At 38.8% G+C, this 18110-nt stretch overlaps 1 protein-coding gene across 1 annotated transcript; it reads left to right on the top strand.

Moving 5' to 3' along the window:
* The first annotated feature begins 5890 nt into the window (after positions 1–5890).
* npy8ar (neuropeptide Y receptor Y8a) lies at positions 5891–17442 on the top strand. The gene is made up of 2 exons (XM_056243462.1): positions 5891–5977; positions 15809–17442. Exon 2 carries the CDS (start codon positions 15933–15935, stop codon positions 17067–17069), a length of 1137 nt encoding a protein of 378 aa, XP_056099437.1. The 5' UTR covers positions 5891–5977; positions 15809–15932; the 3' UTR covers positions 17070–17442.
* The last annotated feature ends 668 nt before the right edge of the window (positions 17443–18110 follow it).

Genomic DNA, 18110 nt, shown 5'->3' with positions numbered 1-18110 from the left:
TTTATAGGCTATTAAGACTGTCATTCTGACATTTTCCATTCATAATTTCCTCACCCAAACAAATCAAATGTTGTGCAAACAGTGAGGTGAATGTTAGGGAGAGCCATACAGGGATTATATAAATGTCAGAGACACTCCGTATTTATCATCGGTTCACAATAGGCTAGGTGACGTAAAGGGATACTCCAGAGAAATGTCATCACACATTAATCCTCCACAAACTGAACATTTTAAATCATTTAGTCTGGTATTGCTTACAGAGTGGGTGAATTTGTTTTAGTGTTTGGCTGAGCAATTTTTTGACCATGTGGTCAAGATGAGCAAAAGAAGCTTAAAGATCGGTTCACTCACCAAAATGTGTTTTCAGTTGAAGACCCTTGAGAGAGCCGCAAATGTCACATTTATGCATTTTTAAAGAAGCTTTTCTCACATGTTCTGTTCTCTCTTTTTACACATGCAGCATAGAGACAAGCAGGACCCAATGTCCCAGAAACAGTTGCTACCTTTTGATGGGTGTTGTGAATGCAGAAGTTCTGGCTTAGTGAACTCATTTCAGAGAGAGATTTTCCAGGGATTTCCCCAAGACCTTTTCACCACTTAAGACTCTAAATTGGGATGCTTTCAATTTCTCAAGTCCCAAATGAATTGAGTTTCAAGAAATTACAGAAGTGGCATCCTTTCACTTTATCTCATAACTTGAAATGAAGCTAATAAATAATATTCTTCTTGTAGTATTTATAATGAACTGGGGCTAGTTGTGACAGAAAAAAGGCTGTATCTCATTAACAGTTTTGAGCCAAAAGTTCAGTAGCTTTTTTTACTTCATAAGTTGTATGTTGATTTCAAACACTAAATCTGATATCCTCTAGACTAAATCATCCAAACACTTAAATCCAAACTCACATAACAACTCTCCAAACGAGGCTAATAATTTGACCAATATATTTTGTCTTTATTATTCTTCCTGTATTAATTATACAGACCATGGCTATAGTTGTCACACGGTGAAGAGCTGTATCTCATTAACTCGTTAAGTTCAGTTTACACAAATGCTTTCTTTTCTTCATCAGTTGTTATGTATAATTAATGATGTATAATTAAATTATAGCTTTGTATTACTGCCATATGGACATACTCATCTCAGGCTGATAACAGAATACTTAAATTATAACAATAAAACAAACATTTTCTGTAAAGCTGCTTTGAAAAAATATGCATTGTGAAATCTTGAACTGAACAGAATTTTCTGTATAGACATATTTTTTAAGTCATAGGTTTGATTATGTGGTTAGTTAAATTCATGTATTCGGGTTAAGCAGACACCATGAACGTGTTTGGCCGAAATTACAACTTGTAATGATTACATTATCAGGATAATATAATATTTGAAAGTTTTGTGTGTTGATCCAAAGTTGCGGTCATCTGAAAAATAAATTGGCACTGACACTATTGGATGAGACCAAAACATAAACTGAATTAAGCTAAATAATGACACTGTTTTCTGTAGAACTGCTTTATAGCTGAATCGACTTTGTTTCATAGTTGACGAATTTTGCAAGGCTGACACACTGAATCAACACTGAACTGACTCAAAGTGAATAATGACACTTCTGCTTATCTGAATTAAAATAATTTCATGATGATGAACTTTCCTCAGTTACTGAACTGAACACTGAACTGAATTGAATTCTTTTTGGCATCCTGTTTATCAATTTAAACCTGCTTTGAAACAACCGGTATTGTTAAAAGCGCTATATTAAAAAAAGCTGACTTACTTGACTAGAGTAAATATTCCCTTTTAAAGAAGAAAAGAAAGCAACACCTTAAACATCCTTTGCTCAAAACAGCAGCATCACCTGCTTTTCTTGTGCAGACCGCTCAAGATCTGCACTTCAAAGCCTTTGGCTCCTGAAGTACTTCTGAAAGTGGTACTGGGAAGCTCATTTGCATTTCAATAGCATGGGTTTCGTATCTTAAAAGACCAAAAACCAAGTTTAGTCTCCCAGCAAGATCTGCTTTACATCACAAATGGGCTAAGCCAAAAATAGCATCTGTGCAGTAAATCAAATCAAATCAAATCAAATCACATTTATTTATATAGCACGTTTAAAAACAACACACGTTGGCCAAAGTGCTTTACATATAGCCCAGCACATATAATCTAAGATTATAAAACAAAGTATAAAACAATTGCAAGAATTTAATTACAGTCAAAAGCAAGAGAGAAGAGATAAGTCTTTAAAAGAGATTTAAATGCATCAAGGGTGGCACAAGATCTAACATGGAGGGGTAGACTGTTCCATAAACAGGGAGCTGCAACAGAGAAGGCCCTGTCTCCTTTTGATTTAAGTCGAGACTTTGGAGTGGTTAACTGAAACCTATGTACAGATCTTAAAGGCCTAGAGGATGTATGTTGCTGAAGAAGTTCACTAATGTAACTTGGTGCCATCCCATGTAAGCCCTTAAAAGCAAATAATAAAATCTTATACCTAATCCTAAATTTGACTGGAAGCCAATGAAGGGATGCTAGTACAGGTGTTATACTCTCATACTTTCTTGTCCCGGTTAGAAGCCTTGCGGCAGCATTTTGCACTAACTGCAGACGTGAAAGTGATGCATGAGAAATACCATAGTACAATGAATTACAATAGTCCAGTCTGGACGTAATAAAAGCATGCATAACAACTTCCAAATCATGAAAAGACAGAAAAGGTTTCAGTTTCGCTATATTCCTTAATTGGAAGAAGCCACCTCTAACCACAGAATTAATATGCTTATCAAATTTTAACTCTGCATCAAAAATAACTCCAAGACTCCTAGCTTGATTATGAACCTTCGGTTTAAAAAGGCCTAATTGATTAATTATATGTTTAGTAGAACTAGGAGGGCCAAACACTATCACTTCAGTTTTTGAATCGTTTAAGTGGAGGAAATTGGCAGACATCCACTCCTTAATATCATTAAAACAATCAAAAAGAGACTGCAGGGCTGAATTATCCCCCATTTTTATAGGTAGATAAAGCTGAGTATCGTCGGCATAAAGATGATAATATATATTATGTTTTTTACAAATATCCGCCAATGGAAGCATATAAATAGAGAATAGGACCGGACCCAATATTGATCCTTGTGGAACCCCACACTTCATAAGAGCAGACGTAGACGAAAAATTACCTAATTCAACAGAAAACGTTCTCCCAGAAAGATATGAGTTAAACCAATTAAGAGCTTTTCCCTGAATCCCTGCCCACTCTCTTAGACGCTCCAGTAGTATAGCATGTACTATAGTATCAAATGCAGCAGTCAGATCAATTAAAACTAAGATTGCACACTTTCCTGAATCGACTGCTAAAAACAAGTCGTTTGACACTTTGAGAAGGGCTGACTCTGTACTGTGTTTAACCCTAAATCCCGATTGGAACTTATCAAAAAACCATTTTCATTTAAATAAATAGAAAGCTGTTGAAAGACAGCCTTCTCTAGAATTTTTGAGAGGAAAGACAACTTTGAGATTGGATGATAGTTCTTTAAATCAGATGGGTCCAAGTTGGGCTTTTTTTAAAAGGGGTTGCACCACTGCATGCTTGAAGCAGGACGGCACAACACCACTCAATAAGCTGGAGTTCACAATCGACAAAAGATCTAAACCAACCACATCTAATACCTGAACAAGGAGGCGCGGGGGAACAATATCTAAAGAACACTGAGTGGGCTTCATTTTGCAGACTAAGTCCACCAGATCAGGGAATGAAATTTGTTTAAACTCACTTAAATGTTGTACTAATGAGGGTGGAATGACATAATCAAGGATGATGCTTGAAGGTATAATACTAGCTGTAAGAGCATCAATTTTGTTAATAAAATAGTCTAAAAAGCTTTCACATGTTAAATCATAGGCAAGAACCAGCGAAGTGAGTTTGATATTTTCCATGCATGCTCGGTTCACACGTCAAGCCATCATCGACTACACCACACCTGCACACCGAAGTAACTCAAACTCCCACCGCACATCTAATCAAACATTCGGTTAGGCAGCAGACGGCCTGCTCGTTGCGGTTTCTTTTCTGTTTTTCCTGAGATGAAAGAGCGATATCCGTAATGACAGTTTCTTCTCCAGCCGGCCTTCTTTGTCTTGCGTGCTCTGCTCCTTTTATTATCTTCTGTCTGCAATCCTTTTCCCAGGGCCTGAAAACTCATTATTCACACAAATTGATGTGATTACCAGTTCTCAACAATACACCCCAGTGGAGATTTCTTGGATTTCATTTGTTCTTAAATCATACTGTCATGTTCAAATGGAGCCTGAGGAATTAATTTTGACCCTTAATTGTGTCAAGGAAAAAAAACGTTGAGAAAAAAGTAATAAGCTATTCTGCATTGTACATTTGTTTGACTATCCAATCTTTGAAGGATATATTTTGTGGTAGTTCCAGCTGCTGGATAGCTTGTGTGTGAACGACATTCTCACTGAATATTAAGTGAACTATAAATACTTTTCTCCTCACCCTATTTTCTCAAAATTTTCTTAATGCTGCAGTGTAATGAGATATAATGTAGTTGAATAAATGGGATTTTAGATAAATCATTACCGGAAAATAACCTTAAAGAACATTTTAGATAACTTCTGGTCGGAATAACATTTCTGTTTCAATCTACAATCAATGTAAAAGGTAAAAATGCAGATGTTATCATAATGAGCTTTTTTATTTTCTTTAATTTAACGTTGTATAATTTCATGCAATTCTGGCAATCATTCTGCGGTGTGACACGTATAATTCAAAGTGACCCCCCCCCCCCCATTTTTCTACAATAATTAGACATGCATAAGTTATAACTTCATATTAACTGAGAGGCCCATGCAATACTGACACTGATTAATGCATTTTGTTCTGGGTCTGTTAAGTTATTGAAAGAAATACATTAAAAAAAATCTAATTATACAAACATGAGCACACCCCTACTAAGATTTGACATGTAGCCTAGGCCTATATGCCTTTTTTTGTGGGGCTTGAAGTCAAAAAGGACTAACTGGCATGCGTTTAAATACTTAAATAAAATAAAATAAAATACAAATAGCTTAAGTAGATTAAAACAAAATTATATCTGAAAACGTTTGTCAATTAAATCAAAGACAGTTGGGCGTAACCAAGGTTCTGGCCCTGGGTGTAACCACGCAGCCGGCAGGAAGCCATTTTTGTCAGAAAGTCGAAAACAGAGGAGTCGTAGATCGTTGTGTCTGTGTGAAGTTAATTAACTTTTTTTTTTCTTTTTTTTATTACATATTTCGACATTTGATACAAAGGCGCGTTTTCTTCGGGTGAAACGGGATAGGCGCACCCTGCGCACCCTGATATTGCTAGCGTTCTGCTTTTTGGACAAAATATTGCGTTATAGCCTGTGTATTCGACGTGCAAGACAAATAGCCTATATACCCACTTGAAAGTTACAGCATTTTAGATTTTTTATTTGGTTTTAATGACATCATCCGATAATGTAAGTTCACCCGCCTACAACATCGATGTAGAAAAAAAGTCATTTTGACGAGACATTTATTTTCAGTCAATAACTGAAGCCTAACAACACAGTGGCATTACAGCAATGACCTATCATAAGTTAGTCTTAATTAACCATCTTATTAATAACCTTTCTCACAGCATTCAGCGCGACAAAGTCTGTTTACCGAGAGCTCCAAACATCAACCAATCGAGTGATGAGGTGCTCGCGAGAGGGGGGGATGATGACACCAAATTCACGTCCACGCAAAGTTTCTCAGCATTTCATCTCGACACTTTCTGCCCAACTGTACGCATGAAGTGTCGTTGAGAGAATCAGACACAGACAGATGCTGATGCTGTTACAGGGAGTTTCAGCATCTTCTTCCTTCTCCTCCTCCTCCTCCTCCTCCTCCTCCGTCAGTCGAGTTCGGGCTCTCCGCCGCACTGTCGGTATCAGCGCAGGAGAAAATACAGCTGGACCGGTAAGATTGCTTATATCGTGAATATGTCATGCTGTAGAGGTTTAGAAATACCATAAACTCAGTTGTATGCATAATGTGTAAACATCTGAGCAGATTTGCGACATGAACACAGTTTAAAAGCGTCTGGAATTTTAATGATTCCTTGCATTTCTGTGTTGAGTAGTTATGCAACTGATTTTATCATCTGAATCTTGGCATGTGATATTAAATATGTTTTTTTTTTTTTTTTTTTAGATAAAAATAAGCCATTTATCAGAAACGCTAAATGATCCTTGAGGTATTTGTAAAGAAACTTCTGCTTATAGAGAAAAAGTCATTAAAAATGTGTGTCCAACAATCTATTGAGCAATTTACTCAAGTAGCTATCTGAGCATAATCTCGATTCAGGAAGCATTATGTGAAATGTTGATCTCTGTTGATGGAAATTATAAGTGAAAGGAGGTGAGAGCGTTTTCACCTTTTCCACCAAGTGGGAATTTGAGACTTGATAGAATGATCTAGTTGACAGCTGAACGTGATGAGGAAACAGTCGGAGCAAATAGTAATTCTGGGAACGAAGAACCACAACCATACCAGAGATTTCCACAAGTGGGATTTCAAATATAATATTTCGCTTGTGCTTGTCAGGGTGCATTAAAAATATAATCTCAGAAAATAATGAGAGCTAGACACAGGGATTGTTCGGTTATGCAGCTTGAGAGACAAAAAGATTATTAATGTTAGGAAGAGATGTTATTGCACTTTATATAGATTAAGAATGCGTCCTGCCCTTGTGGAGTGTTTATTATGGTGTCTCTCTCTCTGCAATTTGATCGACAGGTGTGAAAGGATCTCAAGGTAATGGTTATTACACCGTCCTTTTCTCTTAAAATAGACCATTCCTGGAGATATTCTCATGACCGTATCAGGATTCAGACAGACCCTTCAGTAAAGACATGGTGTGGGGCAGTTGTCATCTAGCAATAAGTCACCACAAGATTAGTTTTCGGACGGCACCTCCCCTTGCATTATCCGGAATTCAAGGGTTTGTACTTGACCATCGGGATGTTCTGCTTGTAATCTTCAATGTTATTGCATATTAGCAACACTTCACATTGAACTGCATTTCGTAGAAGATTACATGCACAAGATGGAAGAATAGTAATGGCAGGACATTATTTTAATCTCTTTTTAAATACAAATCTGCACAGAAAGAATTAAGAAACAATAACAGATGGTCATAGCAGTTTTAGTTTATGTAGCTTAAAAAGGAAACCTCAACTGGTGGGTTAATATTAATAGAAATAGGGGGAAAACGATGCCCTAAATGTACTAAATAAAATGCATCTAACCATGTAATCGTGTTTAGTTGGGGTAGCAATATAAATAGACATGTCAACTTTAAAAGGGAGAAGAAATGCAGCAAATATCTTATGCTCTTGACGTCAAAGGCTCAAATTTATGTAAATTGGTTGACGTCAGATAAATTAGGTTTGCGTTATAAGAATTATGAACAAAACTACAAAAGGTAAAAGAAAATACAGTGTAGTAGACTACATTACAATGTGGTGTAAGGGTGTTCACACTTGGCATGTTTGGTTCGATTAAAGCGAATCCTGGTGCGATTGCTCTGTTATTGCGGTTCATTTGAATAACCGTGAACGCTGCGCAACAAACAAGCGGACTGAGACCGCTGAAAAGATGGGTCTCGATCCGCTTCCAAGGTTTTAATGAAATATGAATGCAACGCGGACCACAGACATGTAAATTAACCAAAAACAGGACATGATGTCACGAGATGCGACAGAAATGGACAGAATGCTCAAGCATACCTGTCTTTTCTCGTCATAGTCGCGATGTTGCTCATCACAGTTGTCAGAACCGCTTCTCGTCGCAGCAGATCTTCATTTGTGTGTGAGGAAAGGATTCCCGCCGCTGTTTTAACTCCTTTACACATTTTATAAGCTCTTCACGAGTTCCCAGCTGGTCAAAATACCATCATATGTAGGCTACGCACATACAACGAGCGCATTTAGCCCAGAACACAGCATTGTTTTAGATGTTCGGTAAGTTCAGTTGTGAAATATACTTAATAAAGGCCGACCAATCAGGTTGTGTGAACATATACCTATGCCTTTAGGTTTGGTATCTTTAGGCAGGTGTTAAAATGCCAATGTGAATGCTAAGCGGACCATGATTAAATGTTTTTTTTTTTAATTCGGAACAAACGAACCAAGCGAACCAAACTACAATTGTGAACACACCCTAAGAAGTGATTTTGGGTTGGTTGGGTTCATACTTGATGTTCAATGTAAAATCTGCATTCTGCAGCACATAAAGTTGAGAACCGGTGCAATGTACAGGGTGTATTTCTATAGATTGTAGACCATTGATTATTCATGTAGGCCTACCTTTCATATTTTTCTGCAGAGGACCAAGAGGTTCAAGGTAAAAAAAAAGTCTTTACATGTGCTGTGTTGATGGATTTCTCAATGGACAGAGATCCTACATATGTCTGTCGGTTGTGAAACCACATTAGCTAGTGAGGGGAAGCTTTCCCATCCTAAAAAGGTGCTGATGAAAACATCAAAGGTCAGTGGATGGATGTAATAGATTTTGATGGATTGTCAAACTTCATCAGTCGAATGAAGATGAAGTTTCTAAAAAAGCTATATTCTTATACGACACTTGTGTTATGCTTTAGCCGTCCCCCGGTGCATTTTCAACACCCGTTTCCCAAGAACCAAGGTGACACCAGGAGATTCACCCTGCAGCAATTACTGGATGGGGTGAAGTTTGAGATGATGGGTGGCCTGAGTTTTTACTAGAGCCCCGTGGCCCAAAATCTGACATTTTAAAGAAAAGCTTGTATTTACGCTTGCCTTCGGTGAAAGATACACTGCTAAGAGGCATCTTAAAATGTAAAGGTTCAGTCAAAAATCAACGTCATGTTGATTAAAACCTTTATCTGTGAATGGATGCTGCTCTTTTTCATACGTAATGGAATATTTATGTATATATACACTGTTCAAAATCTTGGGGTCAGTATTTTTTTTTCCTGTTTTTGAAAGAAGTCTTTATTTGATCAAAAATACAGTAAATACAGGAATATTGTGAAATATAAATTCACAATATCAAATATTATTTCACAATTTAAAAGAACCGTTTCCCATTTGAATATATTTTCAAATGTTATTTATTCCTGTGATGCAAAGCTGGATTTTCAGCATCATTACTCCAGTCTTCAGTGCCACATGATCCTTCAAAAAATCATTCTAATATACTGATTTGCTGTTCAAGAAACATTCATTTTTATTATCAATGTTGAAAACAGTTGTGCTGATTAATATTTTTGTGGAAACAGTGATGCCTCTTTTTTACAGGATTCCTTGATTAATATAAAGTTCAAAAGAACGCCATTTATTTAAAGGGGTGGTATAATGCCCTTTTCACAGAGTGTAAAAGCATTGAACATTGAGCATTGTAACTTTACAGATGTTGTTTATGCTCAAACAGCAACATTACACACTCACTAAAGTTAGAAAAGTGAAATCATAATCAACCACCCCTTAAAAAAAAACACATAAATATTTTTACTGTCACTTTTGTTCAATTTAATGTATATATAAAAAGAATCTTACCAATCCAAAACTTTTGAATGGTAGTGTGTGCGTGTGTGTATGTACATTATATGCATATACAGTATACACAGATTTTAGGGATCTGTTGAAAGAGAACAGTGACCGGGTTTAAGGGTGAGTAAATGACAGCATTTTCATTTTTGGTTTGACTGAAACGGCTCCTTTTAAGGTATTTTAATACCTTTTCCCCCACAGCATTATTCTTTATTTCCTGCTATTCATGTCTTCCCAAATAATAGACTACGCTAGAGCAGCTGTTCTTCAACCCTGATTTCCCGATAAATTGACTTGTTGGCCTGCCCAGATGAATTTAAACCACATCGCCTTGGGCCACTTTGTGATATTTCAGCAGTGTTATTACCTTCAGTGTGCGTCCTATGTAGTGAATTGCCCTTCCACCATCCTATAGGGAGACACATATTTATGGAATGTCATATGTTCCTCAGAACTGATGTGAATCCACTACAGCAGAGAGCCAGGCTTTTCCTCTTCAATCAGAGATGCTAAGGGCTTCTGTGGCCATGAACCCGCATCAATAACACTGTTGTTCAGCTGCCATGTGCCGCATGTCATTGTCCTTTTGCTGAAGGTCGAGAGAGCTCATGTCAAAGAAAGAGAAAGATAATGTCCTGCTATCCTAGGTTGTTGAAATGTGTAATTGGCATCTGTGTAAAGAACGTAATGAGTGGGAAAGTGTTTGTATGGTCAGAAATAGCTCAGGGATACAATTCTCATTCAAAATGTGATTCCATCCTTGACAGCAACATTATATATATATATTTTTTTTTTAAAGATTTCCGAAAAGATTAGAGTCTAGTGTCTAGATGTCTCTATAAATATGGTCTGTCCTTGAATGCAAATTTGTTTTCTTCATTTACTATATTATTATCCGTCAGGTGGACATTGAAAACAAATGGTCAGATGATTTGAAAAGCACTAGCACAATGTAGCTGTCTTCAAATAAAAAGATCAATGTTTTTATATGCTATTTGAGCAAATCAACCTAAATGGTTTACTTACAGTTGTCACCTGTGTTATTCCAAACCTCTGATTTTTTTCTTCTTCTATGAAACACAAAAGAAGATATTGTCAAAGTCATTTGACACCACTGAAATTGTACGGGGAAAAAATGCAGGTTTAGAACAACATAAAGGTGAGTAAATAATGACAGAATATTCATTTTTGATGAACTACTCTTAAAAGATTAAATAGGAGAAAGTATTTTATCTGAGAAAAAAAATTACACACTTCAGCAAGACAATTATTTTAAGGAATGGTTTGATTTAGGTTTGATCCCTCCCGTTATAATTTGTTGATTCGACAGTTCCATCAATAGTCTGTTTAATTAGAGGTTGTGATTAGCCTGGCATAACTCTAGGTCATTATGAAGCTGTCAATTTCCCATGTGACTCACAGATGCTAATATGACTCAAATATCTTTCTAATAGAGAGCGCAATAAAGTACCAATAAAAGGGTTGCCGGAAAAAACATGAATGTTCCACTGAGTTGGTCATGGTATAGTAAAGGTAATGCTTGTTGTCTGACTTTGACAGTGGTAGTTGTTATTAGCTGCCCTTCAAGCAGTCCCGGCACCAGGACACACCACATGGGGGGGGCTTTTATAATTCTCGGGGGGGCTTGCGCTTCAGATCATGTGAAGGGGGATGGGGGCGAACCGCAAGTGAAAGGCCCTCCTCATTGGGTAATTTAGTCTACTTCATTATCACGGGATATGACGCGCGAAATGTGAATCGTTGTCCATCATTTTGCGAGCTATTGTTGATTTAAAAAAAAAAGTCACTGTGACAAGCAGGGCGGGGCCAAGAGCCATGGGAACGGAGCAAGGATGGTGGCCCGATTGCTAATGAGCGTCACCTGCGCATCACACCAGTCTCGATTCTCACAGAGGAGCACTGGAAGGACTGAAAGTGACGACAGTGAAGGACGAGAGAGGACCAGGCCTAGACTATTTATGTTGTGGTTTTATTTTGTTTATACGCGGCAGTCGTCCGTGAGGGGCTGCCGCTTTAATTTTGCCACCAATGTAACAAGGTTTAAAGGCTCAGGGAAGAAGGAGGTGAATCAATGTAAACTTTAATACCAACAATATCAAAATAAACAAACAACAAAACGAAAGTAAAGCGGCAGCCCCTTACGGATGACTGCTGCACAAATATAAACAAAACACAACGTAAAGTCCAGACCTGGTTCTCTCTAATCCTTCACTGTCGTCACTCCTCCTTTTAACCTCCCGGAGCTCCTCCGTGTCGACTCGAGACCGATGTGGTGAGCAGGTTCCCACGGCTCTCGGCCCTGCCCTGCTTGTCACAGTCACGTCGCAAATGAAAATGACAGGATCCAAATCATGAGGAAAGATCTAATAAACTATTAGAGACTTCCTGGAGTTCAGTTCTAACACTGATCAAATTATCAAGTGTCTTAATTAGCTGGTTCAATAGGCTTCCGCTTTATGCACAGCTGCCCTACTTCCTGAACTTCAGCCAGCTCCTTTGTTTCCTGTCTGCCATTATTGGACAAACTGATTAATCCAGGTGTGCCTGGCCTCAGTAACAATAATCAGGCACACCTGGATTAATCAGTTTGTCCAATAATGGCAGACAGGAAACAAAGGAGCTGGCTGAAGTTCAGGAAGTAGTGAAGCTGTGCATAAAGCCTATTGTGTTTGATCAGGGTTGGAGCTGATCTTTGCAGGAAGGTAAATCTCCAGGAACAGGATTGGGCGCCCCTGTACTAGAGCATCTGTCAAACCTCTTCAAGGTTAATGGAAGCAGAAAGCAGTTTGGCAAAATTCACTCTTTTGTTTTCTGACTGAATCAATCTGACCTTGTAGACAGTCAGCAGATCACAAATAGTGATAAATGTCCTGTTGTGTTTTGGCTTCCTGTGAGAAGATTTTTACATAAGCTTTAGTTAAACGGGCAAAACATTTTGTCATCATTTTCTTGTGTTGTTGCATGCTTTTTTTCTTGGAACACAAAAGGAGATTTTGTTGCCTTCCAGTGAAAGCAGATCACAGATCACAGGGGCTATCAAGGCAATATATATATTATTAAAAAATATATCAATATAATAGTACTTCAAATGACTTTTATGCGATAATTCAGGTCTTCTTGTTTAGCAGTGGTGGTCACCATTTACTTTCATTGTATGGACCAGCTTGGACATTCTGCTATAATTACATTTTTTTTAAAAATATAATTCTGCTATAAAAAAAAGTCATACCGGTTTGGAAATTACATGAGGGTAAATAAATAATGACAGAATCTTCATATTTGGGTGAATAATTCCCTTAAAGTGTCCTTTTTTATTTTTATTATGTACCTCAGCTTGATTTAGATGCCTGCTAAAAATACTTGTTTAATTTCATTTTTGTCTTTTTGGTGTATTTATTTCTTTATTCATCTCAAATGACAATGCATTTGATTTGCACAAGTAGCGAATCTCTGTGAGCGGTTATGAAAGCATGTCGCTCAGACTTGTCTGTGTGATATGAAAATTAGATGATTAATTTAGTTCTGCCTTATATAATTTCACACACTCCCTTAAATTCTTGAGTCATTCTCTCCACACACACAAACCTCCGATGCTGCTGCCTGTGATATATGCCAATATATTTCAGAGAGACAGCAGCATGTCAGCACTGTGGTAATACGATATTTTGTATCCTGTGAAGGACACATCTATCAAAGATATCACATATTAGATATTCTCATATCTGACCTCTATCTTAGATTGTAGTGCTTTTAAAAATGCTGGGTTGTTTCAACCCATGTTTATAGAGATCTAACACATAGGGAACAGAATAGACTATTTAGACTGACAACCTAGCAACCACTTAGAACAGTTTAGCAACTGCATAGAAATGCCCTATCAACCTTGCAGAACACTCTAGTAACCACCTGGCAAGCTCCCAAAATGTCTAGAAGCCACATGGCAACACCCTAGCAACCTCTCAGATCACCTGGACCGCCTTGTAAATAGGGTTGGGTATCGCTTGATTTTTTACGATTCCGATTCTTATTGATTCCAATACGGTAAAAAAAACGTAGATATCTTCCACATTTATTCTAAGTCTTATTGTAAAACATTTCATTGTAGCTGAGTACCATGAACAAAAATCAACAGTCTTCTTGCACTTGAATGGTTTAAAGTCTTCTTGCACTTGAATGGTTTAAAGTCATTTAAATGCACACAATGGAATCGATAAGAGGAATTTAAATTTTTTTTTATAACAAGTATGACCTTACAAGTATGACCTTAAGTATTGATTTTCGATTCCCAACCCTACTTGACACCACCTAAAATGTCTACCTGCCACAAAGCCACACCCTAGAAACCACTCAGAATACTCTATTAAACATCTGGCAACCACCCAAAATGTCTGCAATGGCCTACTAACCACTTTAAAACAATGTCCTAGCAACCACTTATAATGTCTAGCAGCCATTACACCCTGGAAACCACTGAAAACATCTAGCAGCAACGTAGAAACACCCTAGAAACCACTCAGGCAACGGCCTAGCAACCACTCAGAACATTTTAGCTACTGCATTGAGAGCCCCCTGGTCTTTTGTTGCCAAAAGCAACATACTCTTTTGCTGCCTTAAACATTGGTATTTCATTTGTGAAATGCAAATTGTAGAGTACTTCTTTAAAAGATTATGTGTGATAAATTATGCTCTTTAGAGCTGTGAAGGATTGAAACTGGAGTAGATAATCTCAGTAAGGCATTCCCTGAATCAGCTTCCCTCTCCATGTGAGATGAATGACGTAATAAGCTGGTGTGAAACTCCTGACAGTTGGTTTGGAGGAGCGAGAGGATATTAGCTGCGGCTTAATTACAACACTTACTCAATCCAAATGAAACTCAGAGTGGCCGGCTCGGGGAATAAATTAGCTAAAGTGACTGCGAGAGTAAAATATTTGATGCGATTGATACCAATCTGTATGCATTACAGAAGTCAAATGAAGTCACTTTAGATGCAGTGCTTATTCAAGTATGTGGAGTAATAGAACGAAGGAAGGAAGGAAACAGGAGTTTATCAAATCCGTCTACAATTTCATCTTAAAATTGTTTTTGAGAAAGCATCCCTAATACATACTAAACAAACATATTTAAAGTCGTCATGAAATCAAAATAGACACTATCTACTTATTCTTAGTGCACATTTACTAGTGATGCGGTGAACAATTAACATGTGCAAGTTAATACACAGAAAAAAATAGTTTGTCGTGGTAAACTTGAATCAAAATCTAAAAAAGTTGCTTCCGCTCTGTAATGGCGTTCCCTCTCTGATGTTCTTCCAGAGAGAAAGAGTTGCGTCAACTCCATTCACTCCATTGGACTGTTTTTTTTTTTTTACAGCAATGACGGCTCAGGAACAGATAGTTTGTGATGCATCTGTGTATCTTACATGTTCTCCTATTTCTTGTTATGCGCAAATAGCTAGGACAATTCAATAGAAAGATGTATTTTCTATGAATGTCACTGTATTATTTGACAGTGTCCAGTTTTTCTGTCTCATGTTCAATTCAGACTGCTAACTATAGCATAATTTCTTTTGTTATGCCACGGTAGATTCAGTAGCATAGTGTGGCCACAAAAATATTGGGTTCTAGTATTTCATTGAATAAGGTTCTCAATGTCCATCCCTTCAGATTGACTGAGGTTGACAAGGTAAACCGGTGCTAATACATTGGCAACTTTTAAATCAGTTGTTCGTGATATGATTATTTTTTATCACTTCATCACATAAAAGCCATTTTAGGCCAAAGAAAAGAGAACTTGGAGATAAAAAGGATAAATAGAGAATACTCATGAGAGAGACCTCCATCTGTCAGCTTAACAGACAGGATGACCTGTCAACATCCCGAGGGAGTTTTTGCAAAGAGTATTAGTTGAGTTTATGCCATTATTAGAGCTGAACGAATAAGATATTTTGGTGGACATATGCATAAACTAATTTATGAAATACTAAGGTGAAAATACTTTAGAGAGATTGGCAGTGTTTTCTCCTTAAACAAGAGATGTCTGCTCAGCTTTACGTCCACAAACATCTGTTGGATTAAGGGGTTTAACCTCTCCCAGAGATTCACTTGTTGAGTTAAATCCTTTCCCATTAAATCCCTCTCAACATATTGCCCATTTTAATGCCAGCTAACGGTCTTTACATGCTCCTTTTCCTCCAGGTCAACCATCTGGTCGTCTGCGAATAAATGCAAGGACCTCAACAATGAGTCGACTTTCTTATGGTGTTTGAAGAGTGGATGCTTCTGTGAACGCCTGGCTGCTTCTCATCCACCTTTGGGACTTATGGAGGCCTCTCCAACCTCAGACAACATCAGCAACACCTCAGCTGTGTTGGGCCAGAGAACATGGGTGGATTCCAACGTGTGCCCTCCCTCTGTGAGTGGCACAACTCTTCTGATCGTGGCCTACAGCACTGTTATAGCGGTGGGCTTGGTGGGCAACACTTGTCTGGTCTTCATCATATCCAGACAAAAAGAGATGAGAAACGTCACCAACATCCTCATCGCCAACCTCTCCTGCTCCGACATCCTCATGTGCGTGGTGTGCCTCCCCGTGACGGTCATCTACACGCTCATGGACCGCTGGATCTTGGGTGAGACGCTGTGCAAGGTCACGCCGTTTGTGCAGTGCATGTCCGTCACAGTCTCCATCTTCTCGTTGGTCCTCATCGCGTTGGAGCGGCATCAACTCATCATCCACCCCACCGGCTGGACGCCCGCCGCAGGCCATTCGTACCTGGCCGTAGCCGTCACCTGGATGGTGGCCTGCTTCATTTCCCTACCCTTCCTGTCCTTTAATATCCTAACTAACGTCCCGTTCCAGAACCTCAGCCTGCCGTTCAACCCATTCAGCGACCACGTCATTTGCATGGAGCTTTGGCCGTCTGAACGCAACCGTTTGGCGTACACCACCTCGCTTCTGCTTTTCCAGTACTGCCTGCCCCTGCTTCTCATTTTAGTCTGTTACTTGCGCATATTCCTGCGTCTGCGCAGACGCAAGGAGATGGTGGAGCAGGCCACCGAGGCCCGGCAGAGAAAAGCACGGGGTGCTCAACGCATCAATGCCATGTTGGTCTTAATCGTAGTTGCTTTTGCTCTCTGCTGGCTCCCGCTCAATGTTTTCAACACCATCTTTGACTGGTACCACCAGGTGCTTCCTTCTTGCCAGCATGACGTCATCTTCTCCGCCTGCCACCTGATGGCCATGGCGTCTACCTGCGTGAACCCGGTGGTGTACGGCTTCCTCAACACCAACTTCCAGAAGGAGCTGAAGGCGACGCTCCAGCGCTGCCATTGCGGCTGGGGCGTTCCGGAGACCTACGAGAGCTTCCCGCTTTCAACGGTGGCCACTGATGTCACCAAGGTTTCGTCCATGCAGCAGGGCTCTCTGGGCAGATCGGAACAGTGCGCTCACTGCTAAAGAGACTGCAGGAACGGAGAAGAGAACAAGGGGAGGGGTTGAGGATGAGCTGGCACTGTTTCCATGGAGATGTGGAATTGCTATGTGGGTTTCTGCATCAGTTCAGTTCCCAAGAGATCTAAAAACAACCTCTACCAACTGTTGCCGTGTTTTCCGGGGTCCAGGTCTGCGTGTTCCACTACGAGGAACACAACGTGATGTTATGTTAAAGACAGCTAGGGTAGTCAGGGCGTCATTCCTTTCCCCAAGTACGACTTGTACGGGATAAATGTTCCATCAAGAATGTGATTATTCCTCTGATGATGCTTTCAAGCTGTTGTGTTATGAGGAAGGACTAATTTATGAGACTGGATTGTTTGAGCGCTCATTGCACGCCAGACATTTCACATCAAACAGGAAGTTGTTGTTAAAATGAAATTACTTTTCATGTTTGATTCTTTAAGTTTTGTTAAAATCACTGTAGCAGTGAGTTGGTGCCCTCACCAAAGTATTTATTCTGTTCATGTCAGGTTTTGTTGTTGTTGTTGTTTAATGAATTGGAACTATTACTATTTATTGTGTTGCTTTGGTGAGATCGCTTACGCTGCATTTGAACTTCGAATTGTGCCTCTGTAATGTTGGGAAACATATTAAACGTTTGAGCATCGGTGTTAACAACACACCCATCTTCTGCTACAATAGATACATGACTATGCCAATGCCAGTTTGGTATTACACATTTTCTTGATGATCGAAGTCAAAGCAAAGTTAAGTTTCTACAAAAGTGTTTGGTGTTGACGTTCTTGTTGCCTTATGAATAGTAGTTCTGAAAGCGCAAATAAATTAGGAAACATGACATCCATGTACTTCTCTTCTGTCACTTGTTGTTTCTCTTGTTAATCTTCACTCTCTTGTGTGGCGGCATCCCTGGTAATTGCATTGAACGCTCATTCTCCTGCTCATTACTGAAGATGAAATAATTTGCATATACAGCAGGAGTGTCTGTATTACCGATACATGAACCACTAAGTGCATGTTTACAGAAAGAAATCTTTTATGCAG

The sequence above is a fragment of the Rhinichthys klamathensis genome, unplaced genomic scaffold (assembly GCF_029890125.1).
Source record: "Rhinichthys klamathensis goyatoka isolate OS25496 unplaced genomic scaffold, OSU_Roscu_1.1 h1tg000027l_1, whole genome shotgun sequence".
NCBI classification, from domain to species: Eukaryota; Metazoa; Chordata; class Actinopteri; order Cypriniformes; family Leuciscidae; genus Rhinichthys; species Rhinichthys klamathensis.
The sequence above is the reverse complement of the archived record's forward strand: the minus strand, read 5'-3'. Positions and strand labels throughout refer to the sequence as shown.

Bases quoted from the DNA above. Each gene is read 5' to 3' on its own strand.
- npy8ar (XM_056243462.1), top strand. From the start codon at position 15,933: ATGGAGGCCTCTCCAACCTCAGACAACATCAGCAACACCTCAGCTGTG.